At 37.2% G+C, this 21,965-nt stretch overlaps 1 protein-coding gene across 1 annotated transcript in view; it reads left to right on the forward strand.

The window, feature by feature from the left end:
* The first annotated feature begins 14,107 nt into the window (after positions 1 to 14,107).
* The window catches only part of LOC149250401 (RNA polymerase II subunit B1 CTD phosphatase RPAP2-like protein), a 183,102-nt gene continuing 175,244 nt past the window's right edge, over positions 14,108 to 21,965 (forward strand). The window contains exon 1 of the mRNA XM_089459068.1: positions 14,108 to 15,273. Within this exon, the coding sequence (XP_089315194.1) occupies positions 14,517 to 15,273 (757 nt within the window). The 5' untranslated portion in view covers positions 14,108 to 14,516. The remainder of the gene's footprint in view (positions 15,274 to 21,965) is intronic.

The raw sequence follows: 21,965 nt of genomic DNA on the forward strand, positions 1-21,965 counted from the left end.
GTGAGCATTGAAGTCCTCAAGTGGTATCAGTTCAAAACAACATTGGCCAAAAAGACAGCACTTACATTTTTTAATCTCAATATAGGGCTAATATTGATTGCAAGAAAGTGGGATGTCAAATCTTGAACTAATGATTGATAATGCTTTAGATGATTAAAAACACAATGAATGGTGTTTATTACCTGTTTAATAACGATTTTTGAATCACTGAAAACTTTTGAATATTTGACATCCAAAGTTATTTCCTTTCGTAACCCTGGTACAACAGCTTCATATTTCTCAACATTGTTTGTACATTCAAATTCCAATCTGTAGATAAGCATGTTTTTTCTTTATTACGATTTATGAGGATACATTTAGCACCTGCACCATCGCTGGACTTTGATCCCTCAAAATATAATTTCCAAAACAAATTTTCTACATATTTATTTACATATAAATCTACAATATTTACACAACGTGAGGTATCAATTTGTCATAATTCGCAATCTATGAACATACAAAAGCAGATGAATAAGGAGATAGTTGAGCAAGAAATTTTCCAAAAAAATATTATGCAGAATAATTCCCTAAAATGTTATTAGTGAAGGTGATAGGTATGTTTTCTTCTTCCAAATTAGTGATAGTGTATTTCATGTGTTTTTCCCTATCGATTCTAATATGATTGGGTTTTACATTATATGATAACCATAGATGTGACCAGTTAGTTGCAAAATATCCATTCAATTTATCTAATCAATCTCTGCTCAAAATTAGACCATATAATTTAGGAATGTTAGCAATTAAAATATCAATGATTTGAAAGACTTTAGGTTCAGATAATAACCTAATTAAAACTTCCTTTATTTCACCTAAAACTGTAACCTTTGTTCATCAAGCCATACTATTTGAATATTTGATTCTTGTGGTTTAACATCCAACTTTAAACAAGCATAATAAGGAATAATATTGGATGAGGCACCAGAATCAACTAAACAATTATGTACATTTCTATCGAAGATTTCAAAAGTTAGAAGAAAAGGAGGTGTATGAGAATTGGATCTATCGCCTATAAGGATCTCATCTATTTGCTTTAATTTTCCAGAAGATGAAGGAGGCTTTGGTTTTTTTTTTTTTTTTTGAAGTTTTAGTGGTTACAGAAGTTGTTGGAAATGGAAAATTTGGAGTAGAATTTAAGGCACTTAATAAAATTGTATGTTGTTGTTTAAGTTTACTAAATTCATAAAGAGAAATATTTTTGTTCATTTTCTTCATATCTTCTACAATATTATACTCAATGCTATTAGAAACTATGAGAGTTTTAGAAGAAGACTAGTAACTCAACCCACAGCTTATACCGGGCTCCAAAGCGTTTTTCCAACCAAGGCTTCGGGACCAGTAACTTCTCCCACTTAGGGCTCCAGAGAATTTGTCCAACCAAAGCTCCACGACTAGTAACTCAACCCAAGTTGTTACAAGTCTCTATAACGTTTGTCCAACGAAGGCTCCAGGACTAGTAACTCAACCCAAGTTGTTATAGGGCTCTAGAGCGTTTGTCCAACCAAATCTTCCAGGAACTAGTAACTCAACCCAAGCTAAAGGAAATGTGAGAAACAACCAGAAAAATAGAGAAATGAACCCACAACACCATCGCTATCCAAGAAATAGCAAGGCTAGTCAAATTCATTATCAATCCTGGAAATCCTCCATGCCAGTGACAGACCATAACCAATAAACCACATGCATGTGCCACGCATGCCAAAACTAGTGAGGAAAACATACATGCAACTTGGTATGTATAGGCAAAACCTGTTGTACCTATTGATACCGATGTCCTCTTGCACTTTCCTGCTCTTCCTCTACCTTCTTGCTCCAAAACTCCAAGTTTGCCACACTGTCCAAGAGTGCTCCAAGAAAACTCTAAGTGTCCAAGAGTATGAGAGAGAGAGAGATATAAAATAGAAGAGAGCTCTATCAAAACCTGCCAAAAGCTTACCAATTGATCCTCATAAGCCTTTTTATCAACGAGGCCTTTATTTTCTTCAATTTCCATTATTTTCCTTCTATTTCCTCCTCACATGCAACCTATGACCTTTCACCTTCCTTTTCTCCTAATTTCCATTATCTTAATAAATAAATGTGCTAAAATGTCATTTTGCCTTTCCAAAGCCTTAGTCATTTCCTTTGCCAATTTCTTTAGCCATAATAAACCGAATGAACACCCACTAGGATGTTTTTCCCACCATTCAGGTTTAAATACGTGTCCCATCACCATGGCCTTATATATTTTTTACATGAATTTTTAACCAGGGCTGTTACAAAACCCTCCCCCTTGGGGGAACACAGTCCTTGATGTTCAATGACACCTATAACCAACAAGGTTGCTGAACAAAAAAAAAAAAACTGCCCATGTAGCTTTATAACATATCTTGTTGCAGTATTTACAATGAACATCTGCTAAAACATGACAAACATACTGTTTACTGGAACTTTATAACATAGCTCATTACGATATTTACAATAACCACATATGCTTATACACATTTGCTTCAACCAGTAAATAACCATACTGTCTATGGAGCTTTATAAACTAGCTCGATATAATATTTACAATAATATACACATATACAATTTTCTCTACCAACAAATAAAAGGATATGATACCTGCATTTGCAACAAGTGAATCCAGAGGCTCACACCTCCACCCTCAAAGTAATTCGAAGATTCACCTCCTTCCTAGAAAGTCTATAATTCACAAAACTACCTATGGAGCTTTATAACATATCTCGTTGCAATATTTACAATGAACATCTGCTAAAACATGACAAACATACCGTTTACTGGAACTTTATAACATAGCTCATTACGATATTTACAATAACCACATATGCTTATACACATTTGCTTCAACCAGTAAATAACCATATTGTCTATGGAGCTTTATAAACTAGCTCGATACAATATTTACAATAATATACACATATACAATTTTCTCTACCAACAAATAAAAGGATATGATACCTGCATTTGCAACAAGTGAATCCAGAGGCTCACACCTCCACCCTCAAAGTAATACCAAGATTCACCTCCTTCCTAGAAAGTCTAGAATCCACTGCCAAAGTCAAATCTGCATCTAATGTCCAACACTATAATCCTGCTCCACTTGTACTCTCAATGAACAGTTACTCGCTTATTGTTCCAGGGCCCACTTCCAATGTGAATTTGATTCCATCTAGCAATGCTAATGACCAAAACAAATCCATCCTTGAACTTCCCTTCTTTGTTACACAGTCCCTCGAGCAATCCGGTCATCCCCTTCCGTGCAGTCACACACCTTCAAAGTTCCATTGGCACCCCCATCCGGGGCAACCCATCCCTTGGCAAGGCTTCCTCGCATCGGAAGATATAAAAACCAAGGCATATTCCTGCCTTAAAACCATCATACTTATCATAACATGCTCATGGAAATCAATGGACACTATTGGGTGTCAGTGTCCCACAATGGCCCTGCGCCTAAAGTGCTTTACAAACATATTGCTGCCTATTCCAATTTCTTTCACTGCTGCTACTAATTCTTGCAGTCAATTTCAACCACCCAAACAGGCATGTTCATGCATTCCTGTACCAAGAACATTCTTTCCATTAGATTTAAAATAAATTCAAATCATACCTCATTGGTGGCTCGTCAATAAGAAACACTTGCAATTATGTTCACTTCCTGTCACAACAAGTCAAACTAGCATCTTTGACCAAATCATCATGAATAAACATATCACATTCACTTGGCTCAAAACACAACCATCATAGAACAAAATCATAAATCACATATAACCATCTTAAACCAAAATCATAGATCACATGTAATCATTATTGCCCAAAATCATAAATCACATGCATAATAAAACTTAAATAAAATAATGATACTTATCCTTTAATCAATCCTTAGCTTCTACATTTGTCTTTATTTCGTACGCACTCCAGATCGGTTGCCACACCTGTCAAATGCCTTCTCCTCAATCATGTTCACATACACAGTGTGTGCATCACACACATATAACCACACCCGACATACAACACCATGCAATACATGCACCTACACCTGACATACCACACATACACTTAGACCTAGTGTACAACACAACACAAATACGTACATAGAGCACAACACGATGAATGCATATGACATGATACCACGACTACACAATGCACATACATAGTACCGCATGCCCACAACAAAGCATGTATGACATGCACACAATACCACATGTACACCAGTACCATATGTACAACATGTACATAGTACCACATGTACAAAGCACCACCTGCACAACATGTGCACAACATCATACGTACACGGAACCACCTACACAATGCATACATAATGCCACATGTACATCGTACCACCTGTATGACGTGTACACAATGCCAGACGTACACAACACCACATGCATGACATGTGCATGACACCACATGTACACAACACCATATGCACGACATGTGCATGACACCACATGTACACAACACCATATGCACGACATGTACACAGCACCACCTGCACACAACACCACGTGTACAACATGTACAAGGAACCACATGCTCGCAACACCACTTGTACAATCATGCACATAGGACCATATGTACATAACATTGCATATACAACATGTACATAGCACCCTATGTACACAACACTACATATCCAACACACGCACAACACCATACGACACAACACTGCATATCCATCATACGCACAGTACAATCTGTATACAACATCACATATCCAACATGTGCATAGCACCATCTATCCTTAGCACTGCATATGCAATATTCACACAACACTATCTCTACCACCCTGTACATAACATTACATAAACAACATTTACACATACTATATATGCACAACACCACATACGCACAACATCATAGATGTAACATGTACAACATATACAACATATGCACAACAATAGTACCACACATCCAAAACCACATTGTCTCTACCAAGCAACCTTTCTTTCGGTGTCTCTCTTCCATCCATGCTTATCCTAGCATGTCGCAGATCACGCTGTTTTCATTTCACTGATGTATCCTTCAACTTTACTTGTCATAACATAAACATAGGCATAATACAAGCATACAATATCAATTCATATCCACGTGATACTGACCTCATATATTTTTCATGACTACTCTTCCCACTTTATTCCTTATAAACGAGGAACCTCTTCATGCCATTCACCTGCATAAGCAATCATTCCTCCACAAGAATAATCCCTGACAACCCTGTTGGATAGTGACATAGATACATGGATGCATACATAAACATTAGCATAAAACAATCATGATCCTATCAAACAACGACATACATACATACATACATACATGCATACATATATAAACATAAGCATAATCATGATCATAACATAATTACCAAATAGCATAAGGTCAAGGTTAAGAGAACTCCCTTTCTTTGTGCAACACATGCGCAACATCGAGAACAAAAGTTCCCAACATAGCCAAGGAATATGATGCTTCAAGTCCATTCACCTTACATTTCTTGATTACCTTTCCCATGATTGTCCTGTCATCGTCCATTTACACCAATGGACCCAACCAGTCCAACTAGTTGTCATACTCTTGCCTTCAAATTCCCTTATACACGCACTGAGCTTCATCCAGGTCTTACCTTACCTATCAAGTACCACACAACTCTCCTTCAGCCCCATTAGCTTTCCTCTTTCCCAATCAATTCCCAATACTCAAAACATAAAAGGCAAGACAAGAAACAAACAAGAAGAAAACCATGAAAATCAATAACAATACATCGCCACAAACAAAGTAGCAAGGCCTTGCACTAGACATAAACAAGTCGTAATCAAGCACAACAAATCACAAAAGGTCAAAAGCACAAGACTAACAACAGACACCATGACGCAATTCCCATGGTTCCCACTACTTCCAAGGAAAATCTCACCTGAGCCTTCTTAAGAATCTCATGGCAGTTTCCTTGCCATGCAATCCCCTGCATCATACTGCCATAAACACGTAACTGTTAGTGCATAAATAAGCACAACAATACATTAGTTACCTTACCTTGTTGTGCCAAGCACTTTGCTTGCAACTGAACACATCCATGCCATCTCTCAAGGGACTCCAATTCCCTTGACAGATCCACCTGCAACTAGAGACTAGCTAATAAACCTGTCAAGTACATGTTCATGAATCTAGCACATATCCACATAACATCAGACAAGATTAAGGTTAATAAGACTTCTTGTATGAAAAACACTCATTCGTTTGGAATTAGGGTTTCCAAATATAGCCAAAAGAATTCTTTCTCGATTCCTTTATTTTACCTTTTTACCTTGTTGCAATCGAGGCTTACGATGCACTATCACATCACCTAACTGTTAATTATACAAAAACACATCAATTGTTCCCTCGTCACGCTAATGCCAAACGTGTTTCCTGCAACTGTTTACATATGTCAACCACATGTTCCAAATATCAAGACAAACATATCTATCAATTTTAAATCAGCCTTTACAAAGACTAACAATCATATCATAATCCATAGTCAACTCATAGTCATTAGACATAATGCTACAAATGTTGCCTATTACACTCAAGTACATATAAACTGTCTCAACACATATGTGTTAGTACAATAATCTTAAAACAAGATCATTTGAACACACTCATATTATGCAATTCATCAAACATCCAATCAACTTGCAAACATACCATGTTAAATTAATCAACTAGCACTACGTAGACGACATAAGCAAGCTCATACCTTAATGTATCTCATGGGAGACGAACTTATCTGCACAATCAATCTAGTTAGTACGATATAACTTCACAACACATCAGGCCAAACATAAATAAGATCACGATATCCATAATATCCACTAACTAACATGTTCACATCATAAGCTCATAAACATTTGTCGTTCATGCATAACAATCACATCTGCACAATCAATATAGATTAGTATGACATGATATCACAACATATTAACTCATACTCAAATGTCATAACCCTAACCATTTGCATAGACCAATCCAACTTAATATGATAATGAACACCCACTAGGATGTTTTGCCCACCATTAACTTGGAATATGTGTCCCATGATAGTGGTCTTATATTTTATATTTACATGGATCTTTGACCAAGGTGGTTACAATTTGATTATGGTTGCCAGTGATATTAGAATTTCACCATTTATGGTTGTCTCGCAAAACCTTCTTCATCGTATTGAACAGGGCCAGTCTAGTTTACCAAAGAAAAACATATAATTGATTTGGGTAGTCAAGGAAAACCAAGGGAGCTTTACACATTTGGTTTAGTTAATACAAAATCAATTTGTCCAGACTATGCCAACAAAAAAAGCCTTGAAATTCAAATCTATGTGGCACATGAATTAAAACTTGAATTGGAAAATGAGGGCATTGTGAATGACATATCCTCTTCCTCTAACCCTGAGATAAAAGGAAAAACAATGTCAATTTTGGTTGGTACAGGAAATAATATATGGATAACCTTCTACTTAGCTTCATCCATTTTTGTGGGTTTTTTCATAGTAATGATAGTGACAGAGACATTCTACATCAAAGTTACAATAGTATGGTTGAAAGGATTATGTCTCATTCCGTACACGGTTGTGAGAGTTGTTATATGGAATTTTTGAGAGTTCAAAACTTATGAGGACCAGAAGAAAGTCAAAGACAACTATGAATCAAAACAAGTTGTGTCAGCATATGGTAGCTGCTGGTGAAGAAATGGAGAAATTGATGAACCCCAAGAAAACACATTATGGGTGTAGACCCAACTTCAGATATATGTTTGGGAAAGTTCAAATGAGTGGGGAATGTTGACCTTAATATCAAATCAATGCCAAACCAACATTATAGTAGTAGAGTCTACTAATCAAAAGGGTTGGAGTGGTTCTAGACTGTTGAAATGGTCAAAACCCAAAATACCTAAATGAATTTACAAGCACCCATGCAATTGGAGTAGAATGATCCAAAAAAGACATTTGTTCATTCAACAATAGATGGCCACCATGGGAATCTTAACTTTCCCAATCTTAAAGAAGCACTAAATACCAATTGATGAAGTACCGTTTGGATTATGTTTTGGATCTTGTGCGAGCTACACATGCCTTGAGGATCTTCCACAGGCGCAGAGAGGGACTATACATGAGTCCAATTAGTATCTTTATTTCAATCAATTTATTACGTTTCTAACTTCATTCTTTGAATACAAATATATGTGACCATTTTAATTTGATTGCAAGCAAAAGAAAAGGAGCAAGGATGTTGATCTCTGTGGAGGAATTAGGGTTTCTCATAGAAGCTGCACAATTAGGGTTATGACAAGATGCAAAATTGAATCCTCTTAGGCACCTAGAATTTGTTGGAAATACCAAGGACACGACATGAAAGTTTGGTTGGATCGCAAGCAAATAGGCTTATCCTAAGACTTGGAAACAACACTAGCATTGAATACTCTAGGGTTCCAAAAACCCTTTGTACTCTCCTCATAATTTCTCTTCCAGCACAATTCAAATATTTCCCATCATAATACCAGCAACTACGCTGAGACTGATTCAAGCATGTAACAATCGCTAGACAAGAGAGAGTAGTGAGGAAGTTCAAGAGTCATGAGGGTAGGTGAACAATAACCTCACCTCTATAAGTATACCTTAATACCTCATTTGGGGGGGGGGGGGCTTTTAGCACTAGAGCTAGGACTAACAGTAGGTAGCTAATCTTTGCTTGAGAGCTAGAGGCACTCAACTCTTGGAGAAATTCATTGACATCATATAACATCGATCACTGTATTCACTCCTGTGGAGAAAGGAATTATCCATTTCTAGGCAGTTACTTCTATGATCATCATCGTGACTCGTCAGATAGAGCTTGTACCACAAACCTTCTTGAATCTTGATTTAACCACCATGATCAACTGCCATCTCTTCACATAGACTAGATGGAGAATGTAAGAATATAGGAGGGATCATTTGTGAAATATGTTGGGGGATGAAACTTCTAATACACTTGAAATTCATTGACATCATATAACATCGATCACCGTATTCACTCCTGCGGAGAAAGGAATTATCCATTTCTAGGCAGTTACTTCTATGATCATCATCGTGACTCGTCATATAGAGCTTGTACCACAAACCTTCTTGAATCTTGATTTAACCACCATGATCAACTGCCATCTCTTCACATAGACTAGATGGAGAATGTAAGAATATAGGAGGGGGTAAGTAAGTTGAACTACCAATTCCACCTTCAAGGTGTGTGGGCACATGCCCACCAACAACCACACTGTTGGCCTTTTCATCCACATGTTGCAATGATTTATATGGCCTCTTATGAGTTTGGGTATGGTAACATGCAATCTCCTTAGAGAATAAAACATTTTTGTTTATGATTGTTAACCACTAGGTCTCTCTTTCCTAATATGACTCCATGATTTGCCAACAAGTCAACTTCCATATTGTTTTGTTTTCATATATGAAAAGCTTCATAATTTCCAAGCTTATGAAGCAAAACTTCTATCCTTAGAAGGATAGCCTTCAATTTTAAGTCGTCAAGAGAGGAGTTTTTTTTGCAAATAAGAGATGAGGAGAGAGGAGTCTCCTATTATAATTAATTTGGTAGTTTTCAGGGATAGAGTTTGGAGAAGGCCCTAATATAGATGATAAGCTTATGCTTGATTGTTTGAAGTTGAACCCAAACCCCCAAGAGTACAAAATTTGTAGTTTTCCTTCAAGGTAATATGACTCATTTTTTTTTTTTTAATTTTTTTTAATGTGGTATGCATATTGCAATTTTTTTTTAAATGTTTGTAATTTTATATATCAAATATAATATTGTTTATGATGTTATTAATTTGTGTTGATATGTGTGTGTGTGTCCTTAATTTTAGTTGAGTCCTCATTTTATATATATATATATATATATATATATATATATATATATATATATATTATTATTATTCTTTTTTTTAGAGAAAAAAATCGTAATTTTTATTAATGAAAATAAATATTACATTTTGTAGACACACATAATGTAGCAAATAGAAACAGACTAAACATGAAAATACAAAAGGTGAGCTAAAAGCAACATGGAGGTCCATAAAATGATAAGCAACCTCAAGGTATAAACTAGAAAAGATGACAACTGGGCATAAGAAAATTAAGGCTCACTAGTACTAATTTGTTTTCTTTTGCTTTTCCGCCTTTGAACCTTTTTTGCGAGCCATTAGGATTTGGTTCGACTAGATCCAAAGCCAATTATAGTCCCACATGTGGGACTTCCTTGTTAGAGTCAGAGCTTTCAGAGACATGAGCTTTTTTGAGCCCTTGTTTCATCCAATGTTAAAGTGTCCATGGGATCCACAATGCCAGAGTTTGGTTGTAACATAGTGACCCCATCTTGAACACATAAGATCCCTTTCTTAGAATGTATTAGAAACTCCACGAAAATTTTAGAGTTTATATGATCTAACTCACTGTAGAATTTCTACAAACAGTTTGTATGCATGGTATTGTAGGTGTATTTTGTGTCATGTACGTGCACAATGATCTTTGCATGCCATGACAATCCTTCCCAATAATCATGACTGATTTTAACAACTCAGAGACACATATATAATGTTGATATAAAGTAAATAACATAAGATATAACTTGTATTGGGATATGAAAGAACACATACCACTCATATACACTTGTTACAATAATGGATAAATCATAAGAGAATAAATACTAGAGTGTTGTAGGTTGATACACAGTGAACAAATCTGAGCGGTTAATATATAAATATCAAAATTCTTCAAGAGTATGCTCCAACTAAAGGTGTCTAATATACTGGATTGTTGAAGAAGTATCTACAGGATTGATCATGCCCAACATTAACAATAACTCATGCCCTCATAAATCTGATATAAATTTGGTTCTTGAACTTATTCTCTCAGTTGAGAATGTTCACTAAAAATACTACGATGCTCAAAACACAAACACAACCACTAAGGAAGGAGAATATGCTCTATTTGTGTCTGTCTCCACAAGAGCGAAAATCATCCTAGGTCCATAGAAACACAATGATCCTACACCCTTTCCTTCGACACTGTAATCACAAAGTTTGAGGTTGAATGAGATTCTTTGCTTGCTTATGCACACACTAGCAGAAGGAAGTGAACTTGGCCAGCGCCAAGGAAGGAAACTTGACTCCTTTTGAACTTTGAAGAACTCAACCCAATATGCACAAAACTTATCCCTCCAAGTGGTAAGGAAACCGACCTCTTCAAATGGAACTTTGACCCACTGAATCCATGACAAAGTATGGTCCCTCTTCAATAAAACAATCGACCCCAAATTTGGCTTGGACGTCCACCTAAAAGATGACACAAAGGAAACACCAAATCAAAAGATAAAATCAATCGATAAAACCTCTTCACCTCAATATCTCCTGCAAATCCTTTAATCCATGAAAGCACAATGGTGAAACTTGAGTGATTTCACTCTTTGAACCAACTAGGGTGTATAGTTTCAACACTGAAGCCAACAATGGAAGCTAGTGATTATCAAACCCTAAGCTTTTTTCCAAAACCCTCCAAGAGATCATTTTCCAAAAAATGCGTGTTAGAATGATGAGAGACTCCTCACTTTTCTCTTTCTATAATTGAGTGGTCACTTTCACTGCCATTTTACCCTTTTTATTTTTTATTAAGTCACTTTAGGAGACTTTCACTTTATAAAATTAAAGTGACTTTTCATTAGCCTAGGATATGTCTCCATTTTCACCCTTAAACAATTATAAAGTTTTAATTTTTTGCCCCCCCAGCCTACGAGAACTTATTAGGCTAGCAGAACCCGTCTTATTTCTCCTAAGCAACCGAGGACATTACAAAACGTCTCCTTGATGACCAATGTTATTCATTTCTTCTTGTTCAAGATGAATTTCTTTTTTGTCATCTTCTTCATCCTCATAGGGACATTGCTCCATGAATTTCCATCCTTTTCATATATTAGATAACCTCTTCTTCTTCTTGGGATTCTTCCTTGCCTGTGGGCATGCATGCTGTAAATGTCTTGCCTGAAAACATATGCGACATCTAAATGCCATATTCTCATAGTCAAAAACTTGTGACTAATGGAAGTTTTAGTGTTTTAGATTAATATGATCCAAAAGTCCTTTGTTGAGATCAATCTCCACACAAATTCTTGCGAATGTGAAAATACATTTTCTATTCTTCCCAAATCCAAATTTTTGAATTTGCCCAAGGTGTTGCCTATATCTCCAAGGACTTGTTGGTGCAAAAATGGAAAGGGGAGATTTGGGAGTCTCACCCAAATTGACATGGTAGAAACCACCATAGAGTTGGCATCAAACTTAGGGAACCAAGGCGTGATGAATAGCTTCGCTCTACCCCAAAACCAAGGTCCTGCATTAAAAGCATAATCTAGATACTTTTGTGTTTCGAATTGAATTATGAAAAAACCTTTTGAGCATAGAATTTTTTTTGAATCCTGAAGTCCATATGGAGACAATCCACTGAATTAATACTTCGGGTCGAGGCCAAAACCCATTGAATTTGCAGATGATTGCTTTAGATTGTAAAACAAAGAAGAGGGAGTTTACCTCATGAAGGTTTACATATTTTGAACATGTTCTGTTGAAGTTGGAACCTTCCTTTGGGTTATATCCTTAAAAGTGACAGGAAACTCATTAGCTAGTTTGGAACCAGAAGCACCCCCGCAAAGTGTTGTGTTCAGTATACTAGTTTAATTTTTAGAAATATTATAATCTTGGAGTTGGGAGGAGTATGATAAAACTTTCCCATCAAATTGCAGGCTTAGAAAACTATAAGGTATACCGCACTTAGCTTCGATGACCAGCGTAAGAGAGCATACAAAGGTTGAACTTTTAACGCAAAAAAGGTTTGATTTCTCGCAAATATCTCTAATAAAAAATTGAAATTTGTATCTCTGTACTATCACAAGCAAAGCGGGAGGAAAAATTCCGCCAGAGACCTGTGATCCAGAGATAATCCAATATTTCAGGTGGACACTCCACCCATCATTATATGTCTTTTTAATTTTAATTGAGTCTACATTAAATTTTTAATTAAATTTCAAATCTAACTATTTAATATGAAAATCTCTTCCATATTAAATTAACTTTAATATCTACTTAGGAGAAAATCTCATCGACCCCTTTCGAACCAACTAGTATGGTTCATCTTCAGGACACGATGAAGAATGCATCGAAATAAATAGATGTAGAGAAAATCCAATTAAATAATCTATTCAAAATGAATTAATTATAAATAATAATATTTATTTATAATATTTATAAATTTATATAAATTAATTATACGAAATGTTATTAAAAATAATTGGTAATAAGATTTATTATTATTATTATAAATATTTTATTTTTTAGTTAAGACTAACCTAAGTACCCACGTGGGATTTGAACTGGTGACCTATCGCAAGGAGTGCCTTAACAGCCTACCCATTCACCGTAAATCCAAAACCCCGTGGACATTGTAAATAATATTATTAATAAAGAGAAAAATAATAATATAATAAAGAGAATAATAATAATATTACCAAAGATTATAACCATTAGTTTGATTAAAGAATCGTGTTATTACTAAATTTAAACTTCTGTAATTCAAAATAAATTTATTATAAATAATATTTTATTTATTTATTTATAATATTTATAGAAATAAACTGTTAAAAATAAATAAATAGTAATAAAATTTATTATTATAAAAAAATGGATTATAATAATATTCCAAAACAAAACATATAAAGAAAACAACCAATAAAAATTATGATGAAAACACTCTATTCTTATAATAACCTTAGCCTCTTATTTATTATTTATTAGGATGGAAACACTCTATCTTTGTAATGAACTTAGCCTCTTAAATGTAATCCTATGATATTTTTTCAATAATAATATCCACAAGCTTTTCAAAAATTCGGCATTTTATCAAGAAAATCTTTCCAGTGAGTTTTTTAAACTTCGATATTCCTCCAACGAATATCTTTTAGTCATTTTGGAGGGGGAGATTAGTGAAATTAGATCTTTGTTTTAAGTGATTTTGGATGTATTTATATCATAATCAAACCACCACCTCTGTAAACACCGCCATTAATAATACTCTCCATGAGCACATCACGATTAGATGCTTCTTATCCCCTTCCGGATTCAGTAAGAAAAGCCTTTGATCATGCCTATGGGCTATAGGCAAATCAAATAAAACTCTATTGCGCCTTAAATTTTAAATTTGAGTCTTGTCCGCAGGGATTTACCGTGTGTGGGCTCTGGTTGGGTGTATGATGTCCTGAAAACCGCAGAATTAAAATAAAAACGACCTGTAACGGACTGGCTTGACTTTCAGATTGAAAACGCATTGGATTTGAAAGATCGACCTGCGCTCAAATCTTTGAGTAAAAAATAAACGGGAAGCCAAACACAAGGCAAAGCTAAAAAGCATTCTATGCATGGCCTTGTCTGTCAAGGATGCCGTCTACAAAATCCAAACCACCCTACTCGACGGCGTCAAGACAGAAGCCCAATTGCACGCCGCCGCCAATCTCCTCTCAAAATCTGACTACGAAGACGTGGTGACAGAGAGGAACATCATCAATCTGTGCGGCTACCCTCTCTGCAGCAATAAACTGCCAGAATCGGAGGAGGAGCAACAGCAGCGCAAGAGAAGGGGACGCTACAGAATTTCCCTCAAGGACCACAAAGTGTACGACCTCCAGGAGACTTGGCTCTACTGCTCCACCCCCTGCCTCATACACAGCCGCACTTTTTCCGACTGTCTTCTGCCACCCGATCGCAACGCTGACGCTGCTCTCGAATCGAATTCAGACAGAATTCTCCACATTCTCGAAGCGGTCGGTTCTCTCTCCCTCGACGAGGCTCAAACTGAGAATGTTGCAGAAACCCCAAAGATTGTTCCAGAACCCCCAAAGATAGTTCCAGAACCCCCCCAAGAAACTAACGTTCTTGAAGAATTTAAAGAGGGCAAGAAGAATGAGAACAATAACAATTCTGAGGAGAAATTCTCTTCCAAATTGCTGATACACGAGCAAGAAAATGACAGCGGTGTAAAAAGTGAGGCGGCTTTTGACTCTGCTTCTGCAGGTCCTTCAGATGCCATTGAAGGTTATGTCCCTCGAGGAGAGCAACGGCGCCTTCATATTAAGCCTCCTGCAGATGAGTCCATTTCAAAATCGAACAAAAAAAAAGGTATGTCCAACTTTTACACTACTTCTGGTTTTGCTTGATTTCTGGCAATGTCAATGTGTGTGCGTGAGTGAAAGAGAGAGTTGTGAAACTTTGATGTGAACTCATGATCTTTTACATGATTGCATCAACATCCTTTTTTTGCATTCCATACGGGGCGAATCATTAATCCTCATTCCTTAGTTACCCTAGTTTTGTGTAGTGCTCCTCTGTTGCGGTTATGATCAGGAGCATCTCGCATTATTATGCAACTACAACCCGATATCTGTGCTACAGGTGGAGTATTTTCAATGCGTCGAGTTATTGGAATTGTCAGGGAGGGAGAATTAATATGATTACTTCTGAAATACTTTAGAAAAAGGAAACTTTGTTCAAATCGTACCTATGGCCATAACCATAGGGGTTTCAGTGGCAGCGAGTGTAGATTTCTCGCTGTCTATATTGACTTTACCACGGATAAACCGTGATAACAAGTGTTTTGCAAAATCCGTCATCACAAACACCATCAGAACAGTCATTTTAGAGGGCATATGTCTTTGCATGTGTCAAAGTTCTGGTATCTCTTTCTAGCCCGTCGTAACGATGCATTTTCTTTAAAAAGAAAACACATAGTCTTATTAAAAGGTACAGTGGGCATTATCTTTTCCAGTGTTACACAGGGATGCGCTCCAGGGTAGTATGTACGTTCTCCATGCTCCTACGACGCAGCTTCTCTAGTGGGGACGTTTCCCAAAGTACTTTATTCGGGAGACACCAGGAAACGCACACAACTTCATGCCATTGTTTGTGGTGATTTTGAATCTTTAGGAATGATGATTGATGGTAATAATATATTTGTGATCTGCAACTTCCACAGTAGGACGTGTTCGAAGTAATGTTTCAGGTATACTGTGTACAATGTACATTTCTAATGCAGTTATACTTGAAACATTGCACTAATTGTCATAGTACTATTTACTTGGATATGCTATTTTGCATTTATTCTGTGTATTCTCCCACGTCTAATCTAAATTCAATGCATAAGAAAATATTTTATTTTTTGTATTTTACAATATGTTGAGTCGTTGCCAGATTGATTCACAAGTTTTTGCCCAGTCTCAAGTCATGTTTGAATCTTCGGCCAAAACGAGTCTTGCGTCGAGTCAATTCAAGTTTTTGTGGAGTCTTGAGTCATGTTTGACTATTCAGCCAAAACGAGTCTTCTGCTGGGTTGATTCCGGTGACATTGATATATCTCATTAGAAATGCTTCATTTCATATTTTTGAGACATCTGATAACTGTTTTTGGGTGTTATACTAGTTTAAGGTTGTTTTTTCCAATCTTTAGGCAGTTTCTTGCTACTCTGGTGTGAGTTTGTCTAGATTGTTCCAGCTCGAGGTTGTGAATTGTGCCATTTTCGGGATTTGTGGTTTCAAATGTTTTGGGTCCTTTTCAAATTCATGTTAGACCTTTTTTAAATGGGAACCCATCTTCAATGGATGGTAAACCCAGAAAGAAGATCGACCAACACGCACAAACAATGGGGTTTGCTGGTACCTCGCAATGACATACAATAATCTGCTGGAAGGCTGCATCAACAATATTCAATAATCACATCTGGCAAACCCTGTGCAGGGGAGGAGCATATCAACCAGGATTTGAACCTGAGTCATTGTCACAACGACTGCTCCAAGATGCTACTAGACCATAGGGTCATGGACAGCTCGTGGTACATTTGTATAGTTTTTGTGATATTTAATATTCAAATCATTTTCTTGGAAGCAAGGCCGATTCTAGTTTTTTGAGTTTTCTATTCTGTATTTTGGTGTCTTCTTTTTCAGATTTTCAGATCATGTTGCTGGAAACTGCACCCCAGGGGTCTGTCTCTGGCAGAAACCTGTCCTGAAACAAATTTGATGCCAGAAACACGTGACTAGCCTCCATTTTACATTTTTTGACTACACGTTTCTTGACTCTCGAGAAATGACCAGCATTTTTTCTTTCTATTTACTGCAGGTTTCTGGCCTGTGAGAAACAATTATCAGAAAAGGTCTATATATGAACAACAAAAAGACAAACTTTATCAAAAAACATGAAAAGTAAATTTCTTTTGGGGGGAGGGGGATACTAGAACTCCTCTAAAATTTTATTTTACAAGGCAAAAACCACGTTATTTGTGCCATTTTTTCTTACACATCAGTGTTCACAACATATAGATTTTGGACTATTTTGCACAAGCATGTCCTTGAACTTGAAGTTTGCATTGTGCAACCATTTATTATGGTAGAAGTCCTAGAATGGAATCATCATCATGACAAAACATAAGACTCCTTGCCAACCAAATACAAACCAGTCTCCCTTTAAAAGGAAATTTGGATTCCAAAAGGAGCTTTAGAAACTAGGTTGTGGGCTTGTGATTTAGTCCACTAATTCATATAGTGAGTCAAGTGGGATGACATGCTAAAGGATTAGTTATGCTCTTACTGTAACCAAAACATGATGGTTGCATGTCTGAGGTTGTATTTAACTAGAATTGGGAAATGGGAGCAATCAAAATATGTGACTGAGTTCTCAGCTTAGAGAGGGTGTCCTTAATAAAACATTATCACAAAGTTGAAAGAGTGAAAACATATACCCACCACCTCCACTCAACTTGCTTTCACGAACAATATTCTAATCGAGACTCAATCTAGTAGTAGTACTAAAGTGCCATGGTCATATGTAAGGGGGTATACAAATATTGATGCATTGGTTTGAAGGTTTTTATTTGCAAATGTTGCAATATCAAGTGTGTATAGGTCTCCTTATGAGAAAGAAGTGGCACACAATATGCTCAACAATGCACTTAAAGGAGACACATCCTTTAGTTTTAAGAAAATGCCGACAGTAGGTTCGGTAGGAGAGAATGATCAAATTGAAGTGGAACTTCATGACATTCAAGGGGTTTGGATCAATGTTACCAGACTCGGAATCGGCAATAAATCGGCGAGGCAAAAGAGCGAAGAGTTTTAATCGGATCGGGAAAGAATCGGTGGATACAATAAATAAATATATACACATATATTGAATTAAAAAAAAAAAACATATTTCATTGATATTCAATAAAGCCATGTCCAAACAATGCATGATATCAACAGATGTCCAAAAAATCATGAGGGCAATGTGTATACTTCAAGTATAAAATATATTTATTATTGGAAAACATTTAAAAACAGGTACAAAGATTCAAACGACACAAGCAACTTCCAAGTTTTTGTCAACCAACACCACTGACCTACTAAAATCTTACTTGGGGTTACAGTAGCATGACTTCTAAATTGGGTTAAGTTTGCATTGGTAGTGCATTATACCCATTGGTAGATCACTTATACACTCGACGACAACAAATGAATTTAAGGAATTGTTTCATTATTATAGGTCCTTGTAAAGTTCCAACATTCTGCAACGATTTGCTTTTATTCAAAACGATATAGAGCTTTAACATACTCCAACTAGTTTCTTTTATTCAAAATGACATTTTTAAAGGAAAAGAACGTTGCTCGACCATTGGGGAGTAGCCACAAATATGTACGTATACCAACCATTGAACCAAGTCAATAGTTACTTGCATGAGCATCGAGGCAAGTAAGTCGTGTTTGATAAGTAGACCCATAATTCACTTAGGTGACTCTTTGGGCGGGGTGAAGGCGGCGTGGCTGGACCTAAGGCATAGAAAACCTGGAAAGCAGCGTAGTCTAGTAAGACGAGCGATCCAACCAATGCTAAAGTTTTTGCCTAATACATGAAGTCGTCTGCCTAATATTGTATACATGAAGTCGACCAGCAAAACCCATTGCGATCTTGATGAATTAGAGAAAGGGTTCATGTTTATTGAAGCCAAATTGCACTTAGTGAAGAAAGAACGTGATGGGCGTCGTTTGATCCACGACGTATCTGGATAGGCAGGCAACAAGAAGAAATGAAAGTGACCTCCAAGCGCGACAGGTGGCAAGAAGAAGTGAAATTGAAACCACAAAATAAAACCCTGCGGACTTTTAACCTATGAATCTGAGTGGCTCGTTGAGTCCTCTACAAATCGCCGAAATCGCGAGTCAAACTCATGTTAACCATGAGTCAAACTTGGTCAACATGAGTTTGACTCGCCGAGATTCAAATCGGCTCGTTTGGTTGAAGATCAGAGTCGGAATCGTGAGTACTCGCGAGTGATCAGAGACTCCTGTAACACTGGTTTGGATGAATTTTGGGCCATTGTCATTGATGATTGGACATATATTAGTTATAAACCTCTAATAGGACAAGATAAGTTTATTAATGTTTGGTGAATGACCACAAAGTTGGTCAATGGAACTCAAACATATGGTTAGTGCGAATAGATACTGGAAGTGCAGAGACAACTCTTATCACTGCTCTACTAAAAGTAGAGGAAGTGTCAACACCTCCCACCTCCTCGACCATCCTAGGCTATGGGAGGGTTACTCTTTGATTTTTGACCCGATCTCCAAGATTTGTTGTGAAGATGGGGTTACCAAACACCTCACTTTTCAATGTATGTGGAAATTAATTTAGATGCCACTATTGTGTTCAACTCGTGAGAGCTTTTTGGTGATATAAAATTTATCCCAATCTGAGTCCTAGATCGAAATTTATGCTCGATTGGATATCAACCTATTAAAAGAGGCCATGTCATCACACTGGCCATGTGGTGACCATGTGGCCTCCACTAGACTTCAATACTCTGATAGGTCGTCATAGTGGGGCCTGTCGTGCTACGTCCACACCAAGCTGGCTCGGTTGCTCATTCGTATTATCATCCATGACGATTAACAATTGACCTAGGACTAGGCAACGTCAGGGTTCCATTTCAGAACCATGACTAAATCAGCCTAATCCTTGTTGGTGTGCCGGTTTTCATGTTACAACGAGGAACAACTTACAATGGCGAGCAATGACAATGTTCCAGTGCGAGAACCATGGTCGGATCGACCAACTCTGTTGACGCGTTTGTCTTATGCTTACCATGCGATAACACACACAAGCGATGAGCTGTGGGCGATGGCTCGATGGGCAAAGTCATGGTACTCCTGGTCCTATTCTCATCCCTTTTGCTCATTTGGTCTTTGGTCACTTGTCTCAGTCCCCCCCAACTCCTTGCGCACATAGGTTTACGACCGATGGTTGATGGCCCTGATGGCTCACACTTCACAATTTTGATGGGGCGAGGTTCCACCATCAGTCCTACGGTGTTGGCCCATGGTCACACACATAAGTTTTAAGTTATGTCATGTGCTGGCCCCGACAACATATACAAAAAAGAGAACCAAATAGCCGGGTTTATGAAAGGGAAGGGTGATCACCTCACATTGACTACCTGATGTTTATGGCTCAAGGGTTGGAGGCTTGAACCTCAAATTCTATGATCACGTATAATGAAAGGGGTGTGGCCTAGACTGCCAAATTTCTAAGCATTATCGCTCAAGGGCCTGAAACCTCGAACCCTCAATTTTAACATGATAACCAATATAGGGAACAAGTTGAACTATATATATTTATTCACAGGCCTTAGTAGTGAATTGAATGAACCTAAACACACAATCTCTCACATCCATCATGATCCTAACAGTGGATATCATCGTCTTGGCATGCATTAGAACTCATGGACATACAAGATATTGTTACAGCCATGAGTACAACAATGAACTTCTTAGCTCAGGCATTCATTTACATTCATCAACACACAAGATCTTGCACTAGTCATAACATAACAAGGAACATCACAATTCATAAGTCAATATGCATGAGTAATTTACACTTATTTGTGTGTTTAAAGATGGTTAGAAACTGAAGGAGGGACTTCAACTCTCCACCCAACCATAGGTTAGCCACACTGCAACCTTTGTTGCAGTTGACCACACCCAAGCTGTATCCAAAGTCCGAGGGAATGCTTGCTCCAGGGAAACTTCACACCAAAGGTTTAAATAGGAACTCAGAGATGGAGTTCACTATATAGGTGGTTTATCAACTACCCTCTGACAATAAGCACCATAGTAACTCACTCTCTTGAGTCCATTCACAGGGCTTCATCCTGGTTCCATATGGGGTGTTGCTTAGTCCAGGAAGTGGAATCCATTGTTTAGGTGGTTTATCAACTGTCTTATCATAGAAAGCACCACAAGGGTTCTTAGTCCATTATCCAGGTGGTTAACAAGTCTCTAGCAAGCATCACAACGACTCAAATTGCCCTGTCCAGGTGGTTTATCAACTACACAACAAGCACCACAGTGATTCGGTCATCCACTAAGCCTCCCACTGACCGCACAAGCATAGACATAGTCTAGTGGCCTCAAACACATAACACAGGGAATGACACCCAAGATATTTAGCTCCACGATTGTCTTTGTTTCCTTTTGTCGTGAACCACAACTCCACGTTATTTGTGCAAGTCTTGTGCGTCCAAAAGACAACAATCAATCAACCAAGCAAATGTAGGAGAACTCGATCTAGAAGAAAAACCCCACACATTTCTCTGCTGGGCATAAATATATTTCCCTCTGTGTCCCTTCGTTTTCAAAAAAGGGGCAAACTCTCTTGGCTTCTCAGTCCGCTTTTTGCTCTCGATGCTAACTTTTCTCTCCTCCACCATCTGTGTTGCACTATTCGACCCTTCTTTTTATTTCTTGAAAAACCATCCTTTGATTAGTCATTCCTGATCTTCAAG

Source organism: Pinus tabuliformis, chromosome 7 (assembly GCF_031772625.1).
Source record: "Pinus tabuliformis cultivar Carrire ecotype Pingquan chromosome 7, CPIR1, whole genome shotgun sequence".
Taxonomy (NCBI): domain Eukaryota; kingdom Viridiplantae; phylum Streptophyta; class Pinopsida; order Pinales; family Pinaceae; genus Pinus; species Pinus tabuliformis.